The sequence below is a fragment of the Microtus oregoni genome, unplaced genomic scaffold, assembly GCF_018167655.1.
Source record: "Microtus oregoni isolate MIOR12 unplaced genomic scaffold, Mior012 000105F_ref0000443, whole genome shotgun sequence".
NCBI lineage: Eukaryota > Metazoa > Chordata > Mammalia > Rodentia > Cricetidae > Microtus > Microtus oregoni.
This window is the reverse complement of record NW_024544720.1, coordinates 3,473,742-3,491,210: the sequence shown is the minus strand read 5'-3', so window position 1 is coordinate 3,491,210 and position 17,469 is coordinate 3,473,742. Positions and strand designations below refer to the sequence as shown.

At 43.4% G+C, this 17,469-nt stretch overlaps 2 protein-coding genes across 3 annotated transcripts in view; one reads left to right on the top strand and one right to left on the bottom strand.

Annotated features, from left to right (window-relative positions):
• Positions 1–15,215, top strand: part of LOC121443397 (phospholipase ABHD3-like) — a 50,485-nt gene extending 35,270 nt beyond the window's left edge. The window contains exons 6-9 of one of the 2 annotated variants that reach the window (XM_041645152.1): positions 8,202–8,375; positions 9,855–9,903; positions 9,982–10,147; positions 14,432–15,215. In XM_041645152.1, the coding sequence (XP_041501086.1) occupies positions 8,202–8,375; positions 9,855–9,903; positions 9,982–10,147; positions 14,432–14,610 (568 nt within the window). In that variant the 3' untranslated portion in view covers positions 14,611–15,215. The remainder of the gene's footprint in view (positions 1–8,201; positions 8,376–9,854; positions 9,904–9,981; positions 10,148–14,431) is intronic. The other variant, XM_041645153.1, reaches the window with a different exon arrangement.
• LOC121443398 (calcium and integrin-binding family member 2) lies at positions 863–2,189 on the bottom strand. Its single transcript, XM_041645155.1, has 2 exons — positions 2,072–2,189; positions 863–1,974 (listed from the first exon to the last, which is right to left on the bottom strand). Exons 1-2 carry the CDS (start codon positions 2,156–2,158, stop codon positions 1,498–1,500), a joined length of 564 nt encoding a protein of 187 aa, XP_041501089.1. The 5' UTR covers positions 2,159–2,189; the 3' UTR covers positions 863–1,497.
• Positions 15,216–17,469: the final 2,254 nt, after the last annotated feature.

Below are 17,469 nucleotides of genomic sequence, written 5' to 3'. Positions count from 1 at the left end.
TGGGTGTGAGTGTGTGTATATATATATAGAGAGAACTCACTTAAAGAAATCTAAAAGTTATTATTTAGTATTTATTTCCCTGTACTTTAGATCCCCTCACCATTGTTCATGCATACTTCTATTTTGTTTTTCATGACAGGGTTTCTCCGTAGCTTTTGGTTCCTGTCCTGGAACTAGCTCTTGTAGACCAGGCTGGCCTCGAACTCATAGAGATCCGCCTGCCTCTGCCTCCCGAGTGCTGGGATTAAAGGCGTGCGCCACCACCACCGCTGGGCATTAATCTTTTTTAATTATTATTATGTATGCGGTAGTTTGCCTGCATTTGTGCCTGCAGGTCAGTAGAGGGCGCCAGATCCTATTGTAGATGGTTGCAAGCCGCCATGTGGTTGATGGGAACTGAAATCATAACCTCTGGAAGAGTAGTCAGTGCACGGACTGCTGAGCCATCTCTCCAGCCCCTCATGCTTACTTTTTTTCAAATTTATTTATTTTTCACATACCAATCCATAATTTATTTATTTATTTATTATGTATACAATGTTCCTCCTGCATGAACACCTCCATGCTAGAAGGGGGCACCAGATCTTAATACAGATGGTTGTGAGCTACCACACAGTTGCTGGGAATTAAACTCATGACCTCTGGAAGAGCAGCCAGTGCTCTTAGCCTCTGAACCATTTCTCCAGCCACCAAGCTTACTTTTTAATTTAATTATTTAATTTATTTTTTACAGTGCTGGGGCTTGAATCTAGGATTAATGCGTGTTAGGCAAACACTTTACCACTGAGCCACATACCTCTACCCCAAACTATTTTATTTCATTTTTCTTAAGTTTTTTTTTTTTTTTTTTTTTTTTGCAGGACACAAAAGTGTTTTATTCCTAGGCCTTCACAAACCTGAGGTCAGCACACCCCAGTGACACCATGTCCTTGGGAAGGGTGGGCAGGGTAGTGTTCAGGACACAGGGGCAGAGCCCTTTGGACCCGACCCACTGCTTATACAGCTTCACACTGAAGGGACGGGGAGGCAGGAGGGACAGCCCAGCCTTGGCTTTAGTAAAAGATTGCATAGCTTGTTAAACCCCCAGGCTCTGTTTGTTTTGTTTCATTTGTTTTTTGCACTTAGCCCTGGGAGAATGGGTGTCTGCCCAGCATGTGGACAATCCAGCCCCACCCCTCCTGTTAGGTGAGAAAAGGACTGGGCGAGGGGCCGGCTGAGGGGGCCTCTAGGGGGACCGTTGATCTTGTGGGTGAACCACTGGGGCCCTGCGAAGGGTCCTGCTCTTCACAACCTCATTTCTGTTAAGCTTTTTATTTGGTTTTTTTGTTTGGTTGGTTGGTTTTTGGTTTTTGTTTTTGCTTGAGAGGGCCACGGGAATTGTCCATGGGTGAGAACTCCAGAGGCTACAGCTCCTTTGGTGAAGCATTGGAAACCATACCTGCGGAGACAGCAGGTCAGAGAGCAGACATCTCAGCCCCTGCGGCCTTGGGAGTGTCCTCAGATGCGGATGTGGAAAGTGCTGAGAAAATCCGGGGCCTTGGCGATCATGTCCTCAAAGTCAGCAAAGCCCAGCTTGCCATCACCATCCAGGTCAGCTTCCTCAATGACTTTGTCACATACAAGCACTACCTCATCCTCATCCAGCTCTGACTTAGTGAGTCGGGCCAGCGTCCGCTCTAAGTCTTCTTTACAGATGAAATTGTCCGTGTTGAAGTCATAGATCTTGAAGGCATAATTTGCCTTGAGCTCTCGGGGTGCCGACTCACAGAGCACAGAGAACATGTCCACAAAGTCGTTGAAGGTGAGATTCCCCTCGCCATCCTCAGAGAAAGCCTCCACGATCCTCTCCTTGAAGGGATTCTCCCGGAGCTCCGGCATCTGGATGATGAGGCTCATGGGCACATGGACGATGGGACTCTTCCTGTAGTCCATCGGGACAAGGTTGGGAGCCAGCTCGTAGAACCGCGCATGGAGCATCTGTTTGCTGGTCCTGCTGGGGCTTGGAGAAGCTATTTCCTCAGAAATGATCCAGAGACTGGCCCTCTTCCTTTGCTCACGCTGCAGGTTGGACCTTGAGGATGTCCTTCTTATTGAAGAAAGTACAGTCCTGGTAGTTGTCCAGCTGCTCTTCAGTGAAGATGGTCTGCTTGTTCCCCATGGTGGCCGCGGCGTTGTCTCTCTCCCTTTTGAGCGCCGCTTCCCATCGGCGGCTTCTGGAGCCCCGAGCGCGGCGCCCGCGGCCCTTGCCAGCCGCGTCGCCAGCCTAGCCTGGCCCGCTTGGCTCAGTCCCGCAGTTCAGTCTTTTTCTTAAGTTTTATCTACTGAAAGATTCTCTTTTGCAAATCTTGGTTTTTCTTATCCGCAAAATAAATTTTCAAAAAAATAGAAATCTGTATGTTGTTGAATTTTCCTTTACTCTTGCCACACATTGGAATACCAATTTTTTTTTACTTTCTTTGGCTTTTGGGGGGCCTCCACCCAGCTCTCTATGAATCACACATGGAGGCTTATTCTCTCTTAAGCCAGGCCTCAGCTTACTTTCCCTTTTACTAGCCCTAAAGTCCTCTCTCCTTGTTCTCTCACTCCTTCCTTCTATTCATCCTCTCTGCCTGCCAGCCCGGCCTGTCCTTGCTCCTGCCTTGCTCTTGGCCATTCAGTTCTTTATTAGACCATCAGGTGTTTTACACAGGCAAAGAATCACAGCTCCACAATTAAACAAATGCAGCATAAACAAAGTAACACACCTTAAAATAATGTTCTGCAACATATATATAAAACTGTAGACATGTTTCCCACCAAACCCTACAAGATAAATGCTATTTATCTCCTTTTCATTAGAATATTTTACCATACATATATTTTATTCCACTTGATTGGTACTCAGTCAGACACACTAAATGACCATTCACCTTTATTTGAAAAGCTGATTATGAGAGACTAGAGAGATGTATCAGCAATTAAGAATACTTGCTGTTCTTAGTTAAGAACCCAGGTTCGGTTCCCAGCACCCACGTGGCAGTTCTTAATGAAGAACCCAGGTTCGGCCGGGTTCGGTGGTGGCACACGCCTTTAATCCTAGCACTTGAGAGGTGCAGGCGGATCTCTGGGAGTTCAAGGCCAGCCTGGTCTACAAGAGCTAGTTCCAGGACAGGCTCCAAAGCTACAGAGAAACCTTGTCTCAAAAAAAAACCAAACAAAACAAAAAAAAAATTTTAAGTAAAAATAAATTTTAAAAAAACCCAGGTTCAGTTTCCAACACCCACATGGCAACTAATCTGTAACTCCAGTTCCAGGGGACCCTAAGTGAGTTCTTGTGCCTCCACGGGCACTGCATGTACAAGGTTCACAGACATATATGCAAGCAAACAATACAGAAAATAGAAGTAAATTGTTCTTTTTTTTTTTAACCTTTAAAAGCCAGTTAACATTTAAAATAGAAACTATTTTTAAACTTTATTCTGGCTGTATCTGCCGTCTCTGTTTTTAGAATATCTCCAGAGTGTATGTGCGGGAAAGTAAAAGGCCATGAACAGGAGGCTCTGCCCAGAGCCCTGAGTCAGCGTGGAAACGAGCAGAGTCAGGTTGTGCTTGGCAGACAGATTCTAGCATCTCTTCCCTCCAGCCCACAGTGTGAATCTGAAAAGACAGAATGAGGGCTGAACTTTTCCCCCTTAATCATATAAATTCACGCCTTTTTTTTTCAAGGCTAGCCTTTAAATAAAGAGGTTCCAGTTGTCTATTCAGAAACTCTTGGGAAAGGTCCTTTCATCCAGTGTTGAAGCGTTGGTGCCCGAAGGCCACTCTCACCAATTAGATTAGCTTTTCCAGCTGGCTGAATATTAATGTCTTGGAAATTATTTGAAGGAATCACACCTTCTAGTTGCCTAGCACTGTGACACATTGACACGTTCCCAAGTGAGTGCACTTTCTTTTCTTTTTTTTCTTTTTTACCTTTGAGATGCAGCTGACAAAAGCATAGTCTAAGCAAGAGTTTCATGCCCAGTGAAGCCACAGACTGGGGTCATCCCAGTGCCTGCGATGTTGGGGCCAAGTATGGGCTTTGAGCCAGAACTGAGTTAAGTCAAGAAACTCTGAAGCTCTAGACCCAGATTCTACTCTCCCAGTGAGTTGGTAAATACTTTTTAAATAAGTGGAAAATTCCAAACACATAAAATGAAAATTAAGAGTCATTCCTCAGGTTCAGTAATTATCAGCTCGTGGGTAATCTTGTTCCATCAGTATCGCCCACTTCTCCAGTTCATTCCCAGCTCTGACTATTAACTGAACCTCATAATCACTTTATTATTGTTTCAGGTGGTACTGAGTAGAGCACATGCTTAAAATGTGGAAGGCCCTGGCTGCAGTTCCTAGCTCCTCAAAATAATAAATTAATCGGTTGAGTCACTTCTTGGCCTTTTTGTGTGGTCTTTTCAGTGTCTGATAAAGCCCCTGTCTCGGGCACTAGGTGAAGTGGATTGGGAGCAGGGAGATGGGACAGGATCTTGCTTTATCTACACAGCATGCCTTGGACTGGAGCACACAGCAAAAAGTTGGAAGGCCAGTAAATTAATATTTCAGTTGGTAGCTCTAAATGGAAGACCTGTTTCTTTTTTTTTTTTAAGTCCTAATACTCCTCTCCCCTACCCCTTCCGAGACAGGGTTTCTCTGTGTAACAGTCTAGCTGTCCCAGGCTGGCCTCGAATCCACAGAGACCTGCCTTCTAAAGTAAATCATCTAAAATAACCTTTTGAGGTAGCATCTTGACATTATTTTACTCCTGAATTGCCTCTAAAGATTTGGTTTGCCTATTTCGGGGTCTTTCTGCTTTAGATCCTTTCCTACTATTGTGGTTTATGTAATTTACCGGCCTCTGGCCATTATCTGACCTCTAGCTGAAACGTAAAGTTATTATATAAGAACCGAAGGATGAACTCTTCACAGGACAGAAAGCATTGTATGCAAATCTTATAGTTATTTCAAAGGGTCATTTTCAATTCCTAAGTGATGGTGTACATCCATAAGTCTAGCTTTCCTGGAGGGTGAGGCAGGAGAATTACAAGTTCTAAACCAGCCTGAGTTAAAAATAGAGAAGTGCTGTCTCAAAAAAAAATTTCTTTTCCGAACTGACAAGACAGCTCAGGCAAGGTCACCTGCTGCCATGCAGGGCAACCTGAGTTTTATCCTGGGATCTATGCAGAAGGAGAGAACTGACTTCCTCAAATTGTTCTCTGACCTCCACAAACTTGCTATAGAATGTACATACATGTACACATACATACACACACAATAAATAATTTTAAAATTTTTTGAAAAAAATATTTTCAAAAGCTAAATTTCATTTTTCATAAAAATTTCCTGCCCTAAAGCCATTAGTGATGGCCCGTGCCTTTATTTTATTCCATGATATTTATTGAGCTCTACATTTTTCTCTGCTCCCGTCCCTGCCTCTCCCCTTCCCCCTTAAACCCTTCCCCAAGGTCCCCATGCTTCCAATTTACTCAGGAGATCTTGTCTTTTTCTACTTTCTACTTCCCATGTAGATTAGATCTATGTAAGTCTCCATTAGTGTCTGCATTGTTGTCTAAGTTCTCTGAGATTGTGGTTTGTAGGCTGGCTTTCTTTGCTTTATGTTTGAAAACCTATGAGTGAGTACATGTGATAATTGTCTTTCTGTGTCTGGGTTACCTCACTCAAAATAATGTTTTCTAGTTCTATCCATTTTCCTACAAAATTCAAGCTGTTGTTATTTTTTTCTGCTGTGTAGTACTCCATTGTGTAAATGTACCACATTTTCCTTATCCATTCTTTGATTTAGGGGCATTTGGGTTGTTTCCAGGTTCTGGCTATGACAAACAATGCTGCTATGAACATAGTTGAGCACATGTCCTCGTGGCATGATTGAGCATCCTTTGGATATATACCAAAAAGTGGTATTTTTGGGTCTTGAGAAAGGTTGTTTCCTAATTTTCTGAGAAATCACCACACTGACATCCGAAGGGGCTGTACCAGCTTGCATTCCCACCAGCAATGCGGAAGTGTTCCCTTTTCCCCACATCCTCTCCAGCATAAGTTGTCATTAGTGTTTTTGATCTTGGCCATTCTTACAGGTGTAAGATGGAATCTCAGAGTTGTTTTGATTTGCATTTCTCTGATGACTAAGGATGTTGAACATTTCCTTAAGTGTCTTTCAGCCATTTTAGATTCCTCTGTTGAGAGTTCTCTGTTTAGTTCTATACTCCATTTTTTTTATTGGATTATGTGATCTTTTGGTGTCCAATTTCTTGAGTTCTTTGTATATTTTGGAGACCAGACCTCTGTCTGATGTGGGGTTAGTGAAGATCTTTTCCCATTCTGTAGGCTGTCGTTTTGTCTTGTTGACTGTGTCCTTTGCTTTAAGAAGCTTTTCAGTTTCAGGAGGTCCCATTTATTAATTGTTTCTCTCAGTGTCTGTGCTGCTGGGGTTCTATTTAGGAAGTGGTTCCCTGTGTCAATGCGTTCAAATGTACTTCCCACTTTCTCTTCTGTAAGGTTCAGTGTGGCTGGCTTAATGTTGAGGTCTTTGATCCATTTGGTTTGAGTTTTGTGCATGGTGATAGATATGGGCCTATTTTCATTTTTCTACATGTTGATATCCAGTTATGCCAGCATCACTTGTTAAATATGCTTTCTTTTTTCCATTTGATATTTTTTTTGCTTCTTTATCAAAAATCAGGTGTTTGAAGATGTGTGGATTGACATCCGGGTCTTCTATTCGGTTCCATTGGTCCTCCTGTCTGTTCTTATGCCAATACCAGGCTGTCTTCAGTACTGTATCTCTGTAGTAGAATTTGAAGTCAGGGATTGTGATGCCTCCAGAAGTTCTTTTATTGCTCAGGATTGTTTTGGTTATCTTGGGTTTTTTGCTTTTCCAAATGAAGTTGAGTACTGTTCTTTTGAGGTCTTTGAAGAATTTTGCTGGAATTTTGATGGGCAGGTCCGTGCCCTTAATCCCAGCACTTTGAAGGCAAGGGCAGTTATATCTCTGAGAGTTCAAGGCCAGCCTGGTCTACCGAAAAAGTTTCAGGATAGCCAGGGCTACACAGAGAAACCCTTTGTCAAAAAACAAACAACAACAAAACAAATGTTTTGTAAACTTTTGAGTTGTAAAAGTAAGGAGGAAGTATTCTATCCTTTTCTCCTATTTCAGAGCTAGTCTGGAAGAAACTATACTGAGAGGTAGAACTAGGGTGTCACCCTTGGTTTGAGCCATTGAACTCTAACTTAGACTCAGTTTTTGTCCCTCTTACCCAAATAGAACTTGGCAAAAATTGAGGAAATCGAATGAAGAAACAGAAGAAGAGAAAGAAGTTCAGTAACTTCCGGGTCCAAATGCCCTGCTCATAAAATCTAATAGTGGACTGTAGAGTGCTTTGGGGACAGGTGTGAAGGGTGACCAACCAGCCAGACCAGAGAACTCAGGAGCTCAGGGTATGAGGGCCAGACAGTAGTAGTAAGGACTTCCCAAAGCCCCTGGTGATCCAGTGCGCAGCTGTGCGTAAGAGCCGCTCAGGGTAACTATCTTTCGTGTTCTTATGAAACATATAGTAATAAATTGTCTTACAGTTTGTGAAGTGCAATATAAGTAAGGATGTGGGTCAGGCATATGGGTACACACTTGTCCTCCAAAGACTCAAGAGGCAGATAGGAGAGTGCATGACCCTGTTTCAGGAAGGAAACAGATGCTTTTAAATAGAAATATGAACATGACAGATGAAATGTCTCAGTGGAAAAAGGTGCCTGCCACCAAGCCTGGTGACCCAGGTTCGACCCACATGGTGGACGGTGAGAACTGACGCTGACCTCCCTACACTGTGGCGTGTGCACATGCGCAAATACATGTAAAGAGTTCTGGATATGAATATGAGGAAAGAACAAAGACAGCCTTTCCAGTGTGCAGGACTTAAACAGTAGTCACAGGTGATGGTGCTGCCCAGCTCTTGGGAGGCTAAGGTAGAAGGGTCGAGTATTCAGGCTTATTCACAGAGTAGAATGGACAAGGTCAACTGAGCTTCTAGAGGTCTTATCTCAAAAAAAAAAAGGAAAGAAAAGGAAAGACTAAGCAATGCGTCCTTGCTGCTTCTGCCTCTCCTTGTGACGCACCCTTAGAAAGGGACTCTTGAGAGACGAACCAGTCACAGTCTTCTTGTTTCTCACCATTTTAGAATGCTGCTTCTAAATTACCTGGGCAAAATTGGGTCCAAAACTCCTCTGATGGCAGCTGCAACATTCTCAGTTGGCTGGAATACTTTCGCTTGCTCAGAGTCGTTGGAGAAGCCGCTAAACTGGCTGCTGTTTAATTACTACTTGACAACTTGCCTCCAGTCTTCAGTTAAGAAGTAAGTCATATTTAAACTTTTTGTTGCCAAACATTTTAGATTACACAATCCAGCAGTATGAAATTTTAGAGTTTAACATTACCAGTATATGTATATTTATTTATAAACATATTTATTACAGTACTAAAATATTCTTTATATTATGGATGCATACCAAAAATCATAAGGTAAAAATATAGATAAAATGAAGGTGGGCGGTGGTGGCGCACACCTTTAACCCCAGCACTCCCAAGTGGGAGGCAGAGACAGGCATGTCTCTGTGAGTTTGAGGCTTGTCTGTTCTGCAAAGTAAGTTCCAGGACAGCCAGGACTGTTAGACAGAGAAACTCAGGTTATCGGGTTTGGTAGCAGGCACCTTTACCCACTGAGCCATCTTAGACCCTATCTTGAAAAACCAAAAGAAAAAGGCATAATGTATTCTTTCTGTGTTTGTGCCCCTCTGTTTGTTTTGCTATTCTAAATTATTCTGAAAACTACATTAGTGTGGAGTGTATTTGGTGATGTTTGGGCTGTTTCCTTAGATTTACTGGTTGTCAGTCTTTTTCAAACCTAATTCTTTCTCAAGGTAGTATGTTAAGAATGTCCTGTGTGGTGGTAAACCCCTTTGATCCCAGTACCCAAGAGGCAGAGGCAGGCAGATCTCTGTGAGTTCAAGGCCAGCCTGGTCTAAATTGTAAGCTCCAGGACAACTTGGGCTACATAGAGACCTTGTCGCAGAAAAACAGACAAACACAAGAGTGTCCCATGTTGAATAATCCAACTCCTTAAGCATGTTCTTACAAGCATAGTGTGTTTTAGAAATGGGAGCATGTGAGCTGGCAAGATGTGGTAGTGTCAGTCTGTATGTGGTAGTGTCTGTCAGTCTGTATGTGGTAGTGTCTGTCAGTCTGTATGTGGTAGTGTGAGCCTGTATGTGGTAGTGTGAGTCTGTATGTATGTGGTGGTGTCTGTCTGTATGTGGTAGTGTCTGTCAGTCTGTATGTGGTAGTGTCTGTCTGTATGTGGTAGTGTCTGTCTGTCTGTATGTGGTAGTGTCTGTCAGTCTGTATGTGGTAGTGTCTGTCTGTAGCCCCAGCCCTTGTGAGAGGATGGGAGGCAGAGGTGGGGCTAACCTGGTAAAAGCGGCAACCCATACCAAAGCTGTCTTCTAACCTCGACATGTGCACACGTGTGTATGTACACACACACAGACTTTAAGCAAACTTAAAATTATTTTCATTATACTTTTATTAACTTTGTGTGGACAGTATGCTAAGTAGGTCAAAGAACTGTCTGTGAAGAAATTCTTTCTATCATGTGGTTCCAGGCCAACAGGCTTGAGAGCATATGTCTTTACCACTGAGCCCAGCAAATACTATTTTAGTACCAGCGTTGTGCCCTGTGCTAGTTAGTCTGTTTCATTACCTGTTCTTATGTATTTTAGGTATGACTGAGGTAGAGATTACCTCAATTCTTAGTTTGGAATTTCTTTTGTTCTAGGCACCAGCATATGTTTGTCAAACAAATCGACATGGACCAGGTCATGAAGGTAAGGGGTAGCTTTTCCTAATATTTTTATTTCCTCTTATGACTCCAAGGGTAGATTCAGCCTGGATTTGTTTTTTAGGCTAAGTCTATTAGAGAGTTTGATAAACGATTCACCTCAGTCATGTTTGGATACCAAACAATTGATGATTATTACACCGACGCCAGTCCAAACCGCAGACTGAAGTCCGTGGGAATCCCGGTGTTGTGCCTGAATGCCGCGGATGATGTCTTCTCACCCAGCCATGGTAAGAATCTATCTGTCTACACACTTCAGTGTGAATTAACTGTTCTTTCAAAGACATCTTTTAGTTTGATTTCTGTGTATGTCTGTGTGCGTGTATGCCCTGTGCGTGTATGTCTGTGTGCGTGTATGCCCTGTGCGTGTATGCCGTGTGTGTGTATGCCCTGTGTGCTGTATGCCATGTGCGTGTATGCCCTGTGCGTGTATGCCCTGTGTGCTGTATGCCATGTGCGTGTATGCCCTGTGTGCGTGTATGCCGTGTGTGTGTGTGCCCTGTGTGCGTGTATGCCCTGTGTGCGTGTATGCCCTGTGCGTGTATGCCCTGTGCGTGTATGCCTGTGTGCGTGTATGTCTGTGTGCGTGTATGCCCTGTGCGTGTATGCCCTGTGCGTGTATGCCCTGTGCGTGTATGCCCTGTGCGTGTATGCCCTGTGCGTGTATGCCCTGTGCGTGTATGCCCTGTGCGTGTATGGCCTGTGAGTGTATGCCTGTGCGTGTATGCCCTGTGCGTGTATGCCCTGTGTGTATATGCCTGTGTGCGTGTATGCCCTGTGCGTGTATGCCCTGTGCGTGTCAGTGGCCGTAGAGGTCAGAAGAGGGCAACAGATGCCTGGAACTGGAGCCACCAGACATGAGTGCTGAGAACTGAGCCCCAACTGCTGAGCCGTCTCCCCAGTTCCTAGTTTAACTTTGAAAATGTTCTTTTTAAGGAAGTACAGCAGTCATATAATGTCTTCTATTATAATTTTTACTAAAACGCTACCTGCATGGAGCTCCATGCCTATAATCCCAGCCCTTGGGACACTGGCGCGAGAAGAAGAAATGAGCTTGAGGCCTGAACCCTGATAACTTTAATAACTTCCAACCTGGGCCAGGAAGAGAAGAAGAAATGAGCTTGAGGCCTGAACCCTGATAACTTTAATAACTTCCAACCTGGGCCAGGAAGACATTATCTTGAAACATAAAAACAAGCAAATAAAAGTTAGCATTTAGAACTTAGTATCAAAGTGCTTCAGACCACATGAGCAGTGTTTTCAGGGTTCCCTTCTGCTGTCAGAGACTCAGGCCCAGTGAGAGCTGATTGTGTGTTCTCGTGTTTATGGTCTTTGGTTCTTGAAGGCAGGGCCTTTGGGCAGATTATGCTCTGGCATCTTTCCCTGGGGAGAGCACCTCATTTTCCTGGAGTCCAAAAAAAAAAAAAAAAAAAAAGTTGAAGTTTTTCTTCCCCTTTAACCTGAAAGAGGACTTGAAACTTTAGAAACACAATGTCCTTGAGTATTTCAATGCTGGAAGCAAATCTGAGCCAAAAATTTATTTCTAAATGAAAATAGATTATAGTTTTTTTTATTTCTCCTGGAAAGACTAAGGAAGAAAATTATTCCAAAATTAACTTCCATACTCTCTTAATTTAAGAATAGCAGTTGGGCAGGAAAGATGGGTCAGTGGTTGGAAACATGTATTGCTCTTGCCAAAGTCCCAAGTTCAGTTCCCAGCACCTACATCAGGCAACAGGAAATCACCTGTAACACCAGACCTATCGCCACCTGCTGGCCTGCACAGGCACTTCACTCATATACACAACCTGACCCACACATGCGTAATTTAAAATAACAAAAATAAATTTTAAAAAGAAGTCTCCTAATTTAAAAACCAGCAATAAGCATACGTATTTGTTTATCAAACATGTATGCCATCTTACTAACTTACAAAGTAGTCTTACAAACTTCAGTATCAAAAGGCTTGCCCTCCTACTGTTGTGTAAAGATGCTTATTATTTTGTTGTTGTCTACACAGGATGTTATTCTGTAACCCAGGCTTCCCTGGAACTCGTGATCCTCCTGCCTCCACCCCCATGTTGTGGAGTGTCAAGTGTGAGCCATCATGCCTGGCTCCAAAAAATCTTTTTAAATCAATTGTAAGCTTTAATGTGTTTGGGTGTTTTGCTTTCATGTGTGTCTGCACCTGGTGCCCACAGATGCCGGAAGTGGGAATCACAGCTCCTGGAACTAGAGTTACAGATGGTTGTGAGCTGCCACGTGGGAGCTGGGACTCAAACCTGGGTCCTCTGGAAGATCTTAAGTGCCCATAACCACTGAGTCATCTCTCCAGCACCTCAAGAAAAGAATCTTTTATTTTCTCCAAATACTTAATTAAAAGCATTTATTTTGGGTTCGGCTGGAGCTCAGTGGTAGGGTGCTTGCCTGGTTCATTTGAGGCCCTGAATTCAGCCATCACTAAACAGAATTAATTACCCAGATTCCAACCCTAACGATTGTGTTGTAAAGTTTTAGAACATCCCAACGTACACAGATGCCTTAAATCGCCCATGGCTTCTCTGGAGGTCACGTTTACCCAGAGGTCATTTCTAATAACTGGCACTTTGGGCCTTCCCTTGTAGATAAGAAAATGAAAGCTGGGCAGCAGTGGCGCACGCCTTTAGTCCCAGCACTCGGGAGGCAGAGGCAGGTGAATCTCTGTGAGTTAGAGGCCAGCCTGGTCTACACAGCGAGTTCCAGGACAGGCTCCAAAGCTACAGAGAAACCCTGTCTCGAAAATCCAAAGAAAGAAAAGAAACTGAAACTGGCTTTGGTGTCTGTTAAATTACACAGTGCTCGCTTCGCATCTTTTCACTGGGTCAGATCTGATGCTTCTCCATCCGTTTTTATCCTTTGCTGCCTGTGCTACAAACAAGAGTTTCCCAGCATTCAACCTGACCCACAAGGGTGAAGTTCCAACTCATTGTTTCCTGTTTTTTCCCAGGCCCTTAAAACAGTCTTACCACATAGTGGACAATTGTCTGCAGCCTGCGGGAACAGGCAGCCAACACCCTTCACAAGGCTGGGCTGTCTGCAGTCAGGGTTAGATTCTCGCAGAGTGCTGGGGGGAGCCCGGTGGGAGAACTTAGATTGAGTATTCACGAGGTCCCCAGTTGGCCTTTGGGGCATGTGCCCTGCACTTGTGGACGCACACACATATTTTATTTTTCCACTGTCTGAACACTACCACCTAGGAGAAAAAGAAAGCAACTTTAATTCATGACCTTGAAGTTTCTGTTTAAAGTTAACGGGACAGGGGTGCACAAACACTGCCGTTCCTGTGAGTTAACATGATAGGGGTGCACAAACACTGCTGTTCCTGTGAGTTAACGTTATAGAGGGTGCACAAACACTGCTGTTCCTGTGAGTTAACGTTATAGAGGGTGCACAAACACTGCCGTTCCTGTGAGTTAACATGATAGGGGTGCACAAACACTGCCGTTCCTGTGAGTTAACATGATAGGGGTGCACAAACACTGCCGTTCCTGTGAGTTAACATGATAGGGGTGCACAAACACTGCTGTTCCTGTGAGTTAACGTTATAGAGGGTGCACAAACACTGCCGTTCCTGTGAGTTAACGTTATAGAGGGTGCACAAACACTGCCGTTCCTGTGAGTTAACATGATAGGGGTGCACAAACACTGCCGTACCTGTGAGTTAACATGATAGGGGTGCACAAACACTGCTGTTCCTGTGAGTTAACAGATTAGGGGTTAACAAACACTGCTGTTCCTGTGGAGTTGTTTTATGTCACTCTAGAGCTGTTTTCCAGCTGTTTGAGAAACAGAGAATCAGAAAGACAGGAAAAGATATATATATATATATTTGAAATCTGGGATTTCAAGTCCTTTGTACAGTTATCAATCATGAATCATGTTTAGACATCTAAATTCACATATGAGCAAAATTACACTGAATGGATTTACAACTCTCACAAAGGTTAGCTTAAGTTTTAATTTCAGAAAACAAGAATCAGCCTGTGTTTTTATTTTGTTTTATCTGGTCTTTCTAGATGTGTTTGTGCACGAGTATCCACGCACTCTCACGAGTACTACAGAGCATTAGGAAGGTCTCAGTCAGTTCCATCACTGTGCCATGTGGGTCCCAGAGACCAAACCCAGATATCAGGCAGGGGACAAGCGCCTTGGTAGCTGAGCTGTCTCACAGCCAATAAACAGCCTGCACGTTAGGTTATGTAAAATCTTGGATTGATTCCTTTAGAAATAAGGATCTAGTAGAAATAGGTATTGTTATAGGAATATAGATGATTGTATAAATTAGTCAAACTCAGTCCATTTAGCCACACTCATCACAAATATTTGTTTAATGATTAGAATGTTTTTACTGATTAGAAATGATAAAGTGTGCTTTACCTAACAATGTTAATGCTCTCTCTCCCTCCTCTCTCCCTGTCCTTCCCGCTCCCACCTCTTTACCACCAACACCCCATCTTATGCTTTGATTCCTCAAGCTATCCCAGTAGAAACTGCTAAGCAAAACCCTAATGTCGCTTTGGTCCTTACTTCTTATGGAGGCCATATTGGTTTTCTGGAGGGAATCTGGCCTAGGCAATGCACTTACATGGATCGAGTCTTCAAGCAATTTGTGCAAGCCATGGTGGAGCATGGACATGAACTCAACAACATGTAGTTCCTTGGGCACATTAAGTCTGGGCCACGTTGTTGGATCACCTCAGCTCAATGCACATGTCAACTCCGGAGTGTGAAGCTGGCAAGCCAGCAGATGGTGAGGAGGTCCAGTGCTGTGGGAAACAAAACAACTTTGTAGCAAGAACTAAAGCTAGTGTAGATTGTTCCTGCTGTAGCTCTTATTTTTACTCTGCCTTACCAAGTACGACCTTAAATTAAGTAGTCCTTATAAACATGAATTGCACTTAACCAAAACTATTGTGTAAAAGATTTTAATCCTCAGGGTTTTCGTTTAGACTAGTATTGTTAGATTACCCAGTCCAGTGACTTAATGACTGTTAAGAGATTGTGATGATTTGAATGTAAGCTCTAAGCGGGCATTCCTGAAAGCTCAGCACTGACCAGGGACACAGCGCTGCACCGCGTGTGTTCTGACCTGAGAGGGCAAATGCAGCCCTTAGACTGCCTCCTGTACCTGCTCTTTTATCCTGATAATATTCAATTAGGGCTGACCTGTGTTTTATAATTATCATTTACATGCTTATTTTTAAAATAGTACATGTGCATACATATATCACTATATTAAAATAAATTCTATCATTTTAAGTTGTTTCTTTGTGAATTTTTATCTATAGAAGTAGAGCCCTGTTGGGTGTGGCAGCACACAGGTTTAATCTCAGCACTCAAGAGCCACAGTCAGGTGGATTACAGTGAGTTTGAGGCCAGCCTGGATTGTAGTGAGCTCCAGTCAGCCAGGGCTGCAGAGTCTCAAAGAAAGAAAAAAGGCCCAGAGTGAAATATCTGAAAAGTATGCAATTGATAATTTCATGAATATATTACCAAGAAAACTTCTTACTTCACTGTTTTCAGGATATAGACTGATGTCATATGCCACTGAAGAACATTTCAGGCTGGGGCACTTGCCTAGCATGCAGGGAGCCTCGGTTTAATCCCCAGAACTACATAAAATTGAGCACGCCGCTGAGCATGTAGCCTGTAATTGCAGCACTGTGGGGGTTGTTCAAGGGCCAAGAGTGGAGAGGGGCCACTTTGGGCTACAGGATATTTAATTGGGTGGAAAGGTATCACAAGCTCGCCCCCCCCCACACACACACACTATGTGTAATGATTTTTTTTTTTTGGATTTTTCGAGACAGGGTTTCTCTGTAGCTTTTGGTTCCTGTGCTGGAACTAGCTCTTGTAGACCAGGCTGGCCTCGAACTCACAGAGATCCACCTGCCTCTGCCTCCCGAGTGATGGGATTAAAGGCGTGCACCACCACCACCCAGCTATGTGTAATAATTTTTAAAATTAAGTTTAAAAATAAAAAATAATTTAAGCATCGGGTTAGTTAGCTCAGCTGAAGAGTGTCTGCCCATGTCCAAGGCCCTGACTTCAATCTTCCAGTACCACGGGAAAAAAACAACAATAATTTGGTAGTTATTGGCAAATTCCTTTTATAGAAGTTTTGCCATCTCTGTGGTCCTGTCTGCAGTACTGCCATCGTAAACTGTTTTGTTTAGTCCTGGCTGACCTAGGATTCGCTATGTAAATCAGGATAGCCTCCAACTTACAGAGATCCACTGGCCTCTTCTTTCCAAGACTGAAATTAATGGTGTGTGCCATCAAGTCTGGCTCTCAAACTGTTTGAATTTTGAGGGTTTTTCTGTTTTGTTTTTGTTTTTGATACATGTCTCTTTATGTAGCCTAAACTGATCCCAAACTCTCAGCCCTCCAGCTTCAGTTTTCTGAATATCTGGGATACAAAGTTGTAACCATGCCCAACTCCAAAACTATTTGTTAATTGTGTGATAATTTCATAAGTGAATATATTTTGATCAAATTCTTCCCCTCCAGTTCTTGCTGTAGCCACTCCAGCCTTTTTTATGTGCATTGGTGTTTGAGCTGCATGCATGTCTGTGTGAGGGTGTCATAGCCCTAGAGCTGGAGCTAGAGGAGTGTGAGCTGCCATGAGGATGCTGAGTTAACCTGGGTAGTATCTCTCCAGCCCTCATGTGTTCTTTTCTTTTCTTTCTTTTTTTTAATGAAAGTGAACTCACTTAATGTCAGGTCTTCCACTGCGACATGAGCAGCCTAGCAGGGTCTGCCTCCAAAGAGAACGAGCCCCCCCCCCCCAGTAGACATTCACTGCCAATAATGCCCCCAAGGCTCAGGAGCCATCTTGTGGGGAAGACTGAGAACCAGGGGTCGTGGAGAACTGAGGAAAACTGTGCAGCAGCTGTGCACAGTGAAGGCACTCTACCTGACGAGGAGCATGGGAGAAATGAAGAACATATTGACAGACTGCAGTCTCTGATGGGGAAGCTGCGTGTCCCAGAAGCTCAACATTGTTATCATACAGCTGACAATGAGATGAGGGTTGTTACAGATCAACAGAGACAAGGTTTGTGCTATACGGCTGGATCAAGGAATCAGATTTGGCTCCTCTAGATAGGAGTGGTCTCTGCAGTGCTGTAACAGCGTAAACAAATGCAGACAGATTGTAAAAATATATATATCTATAGCTTTAATGTAGAAATAGACTTACAGAACCACCGTTCCCGTGGAGACCAGGAAAGCAGAAGCAATGGCTGGGAGCACGCTTGCCAAATTTATAGGCAGACATTAGCCCAAGGCGAACACGCCCCCCAAGGGGCTGGACCTATCCCTACATCTCCCCTTTTTGTCTAAATAAGACAGAACCAAACCAAATACAACTATATACAATAACAACAAATAATAAATATAACAAACAATATTGAGAACAAAATCTTTGCTAAACATTCTATCTCAAGGAGTCCAAATAATGTAGAGAGTAACTACAATTACATAATCTTCAACTCAGTCAAAGATCCGAGAA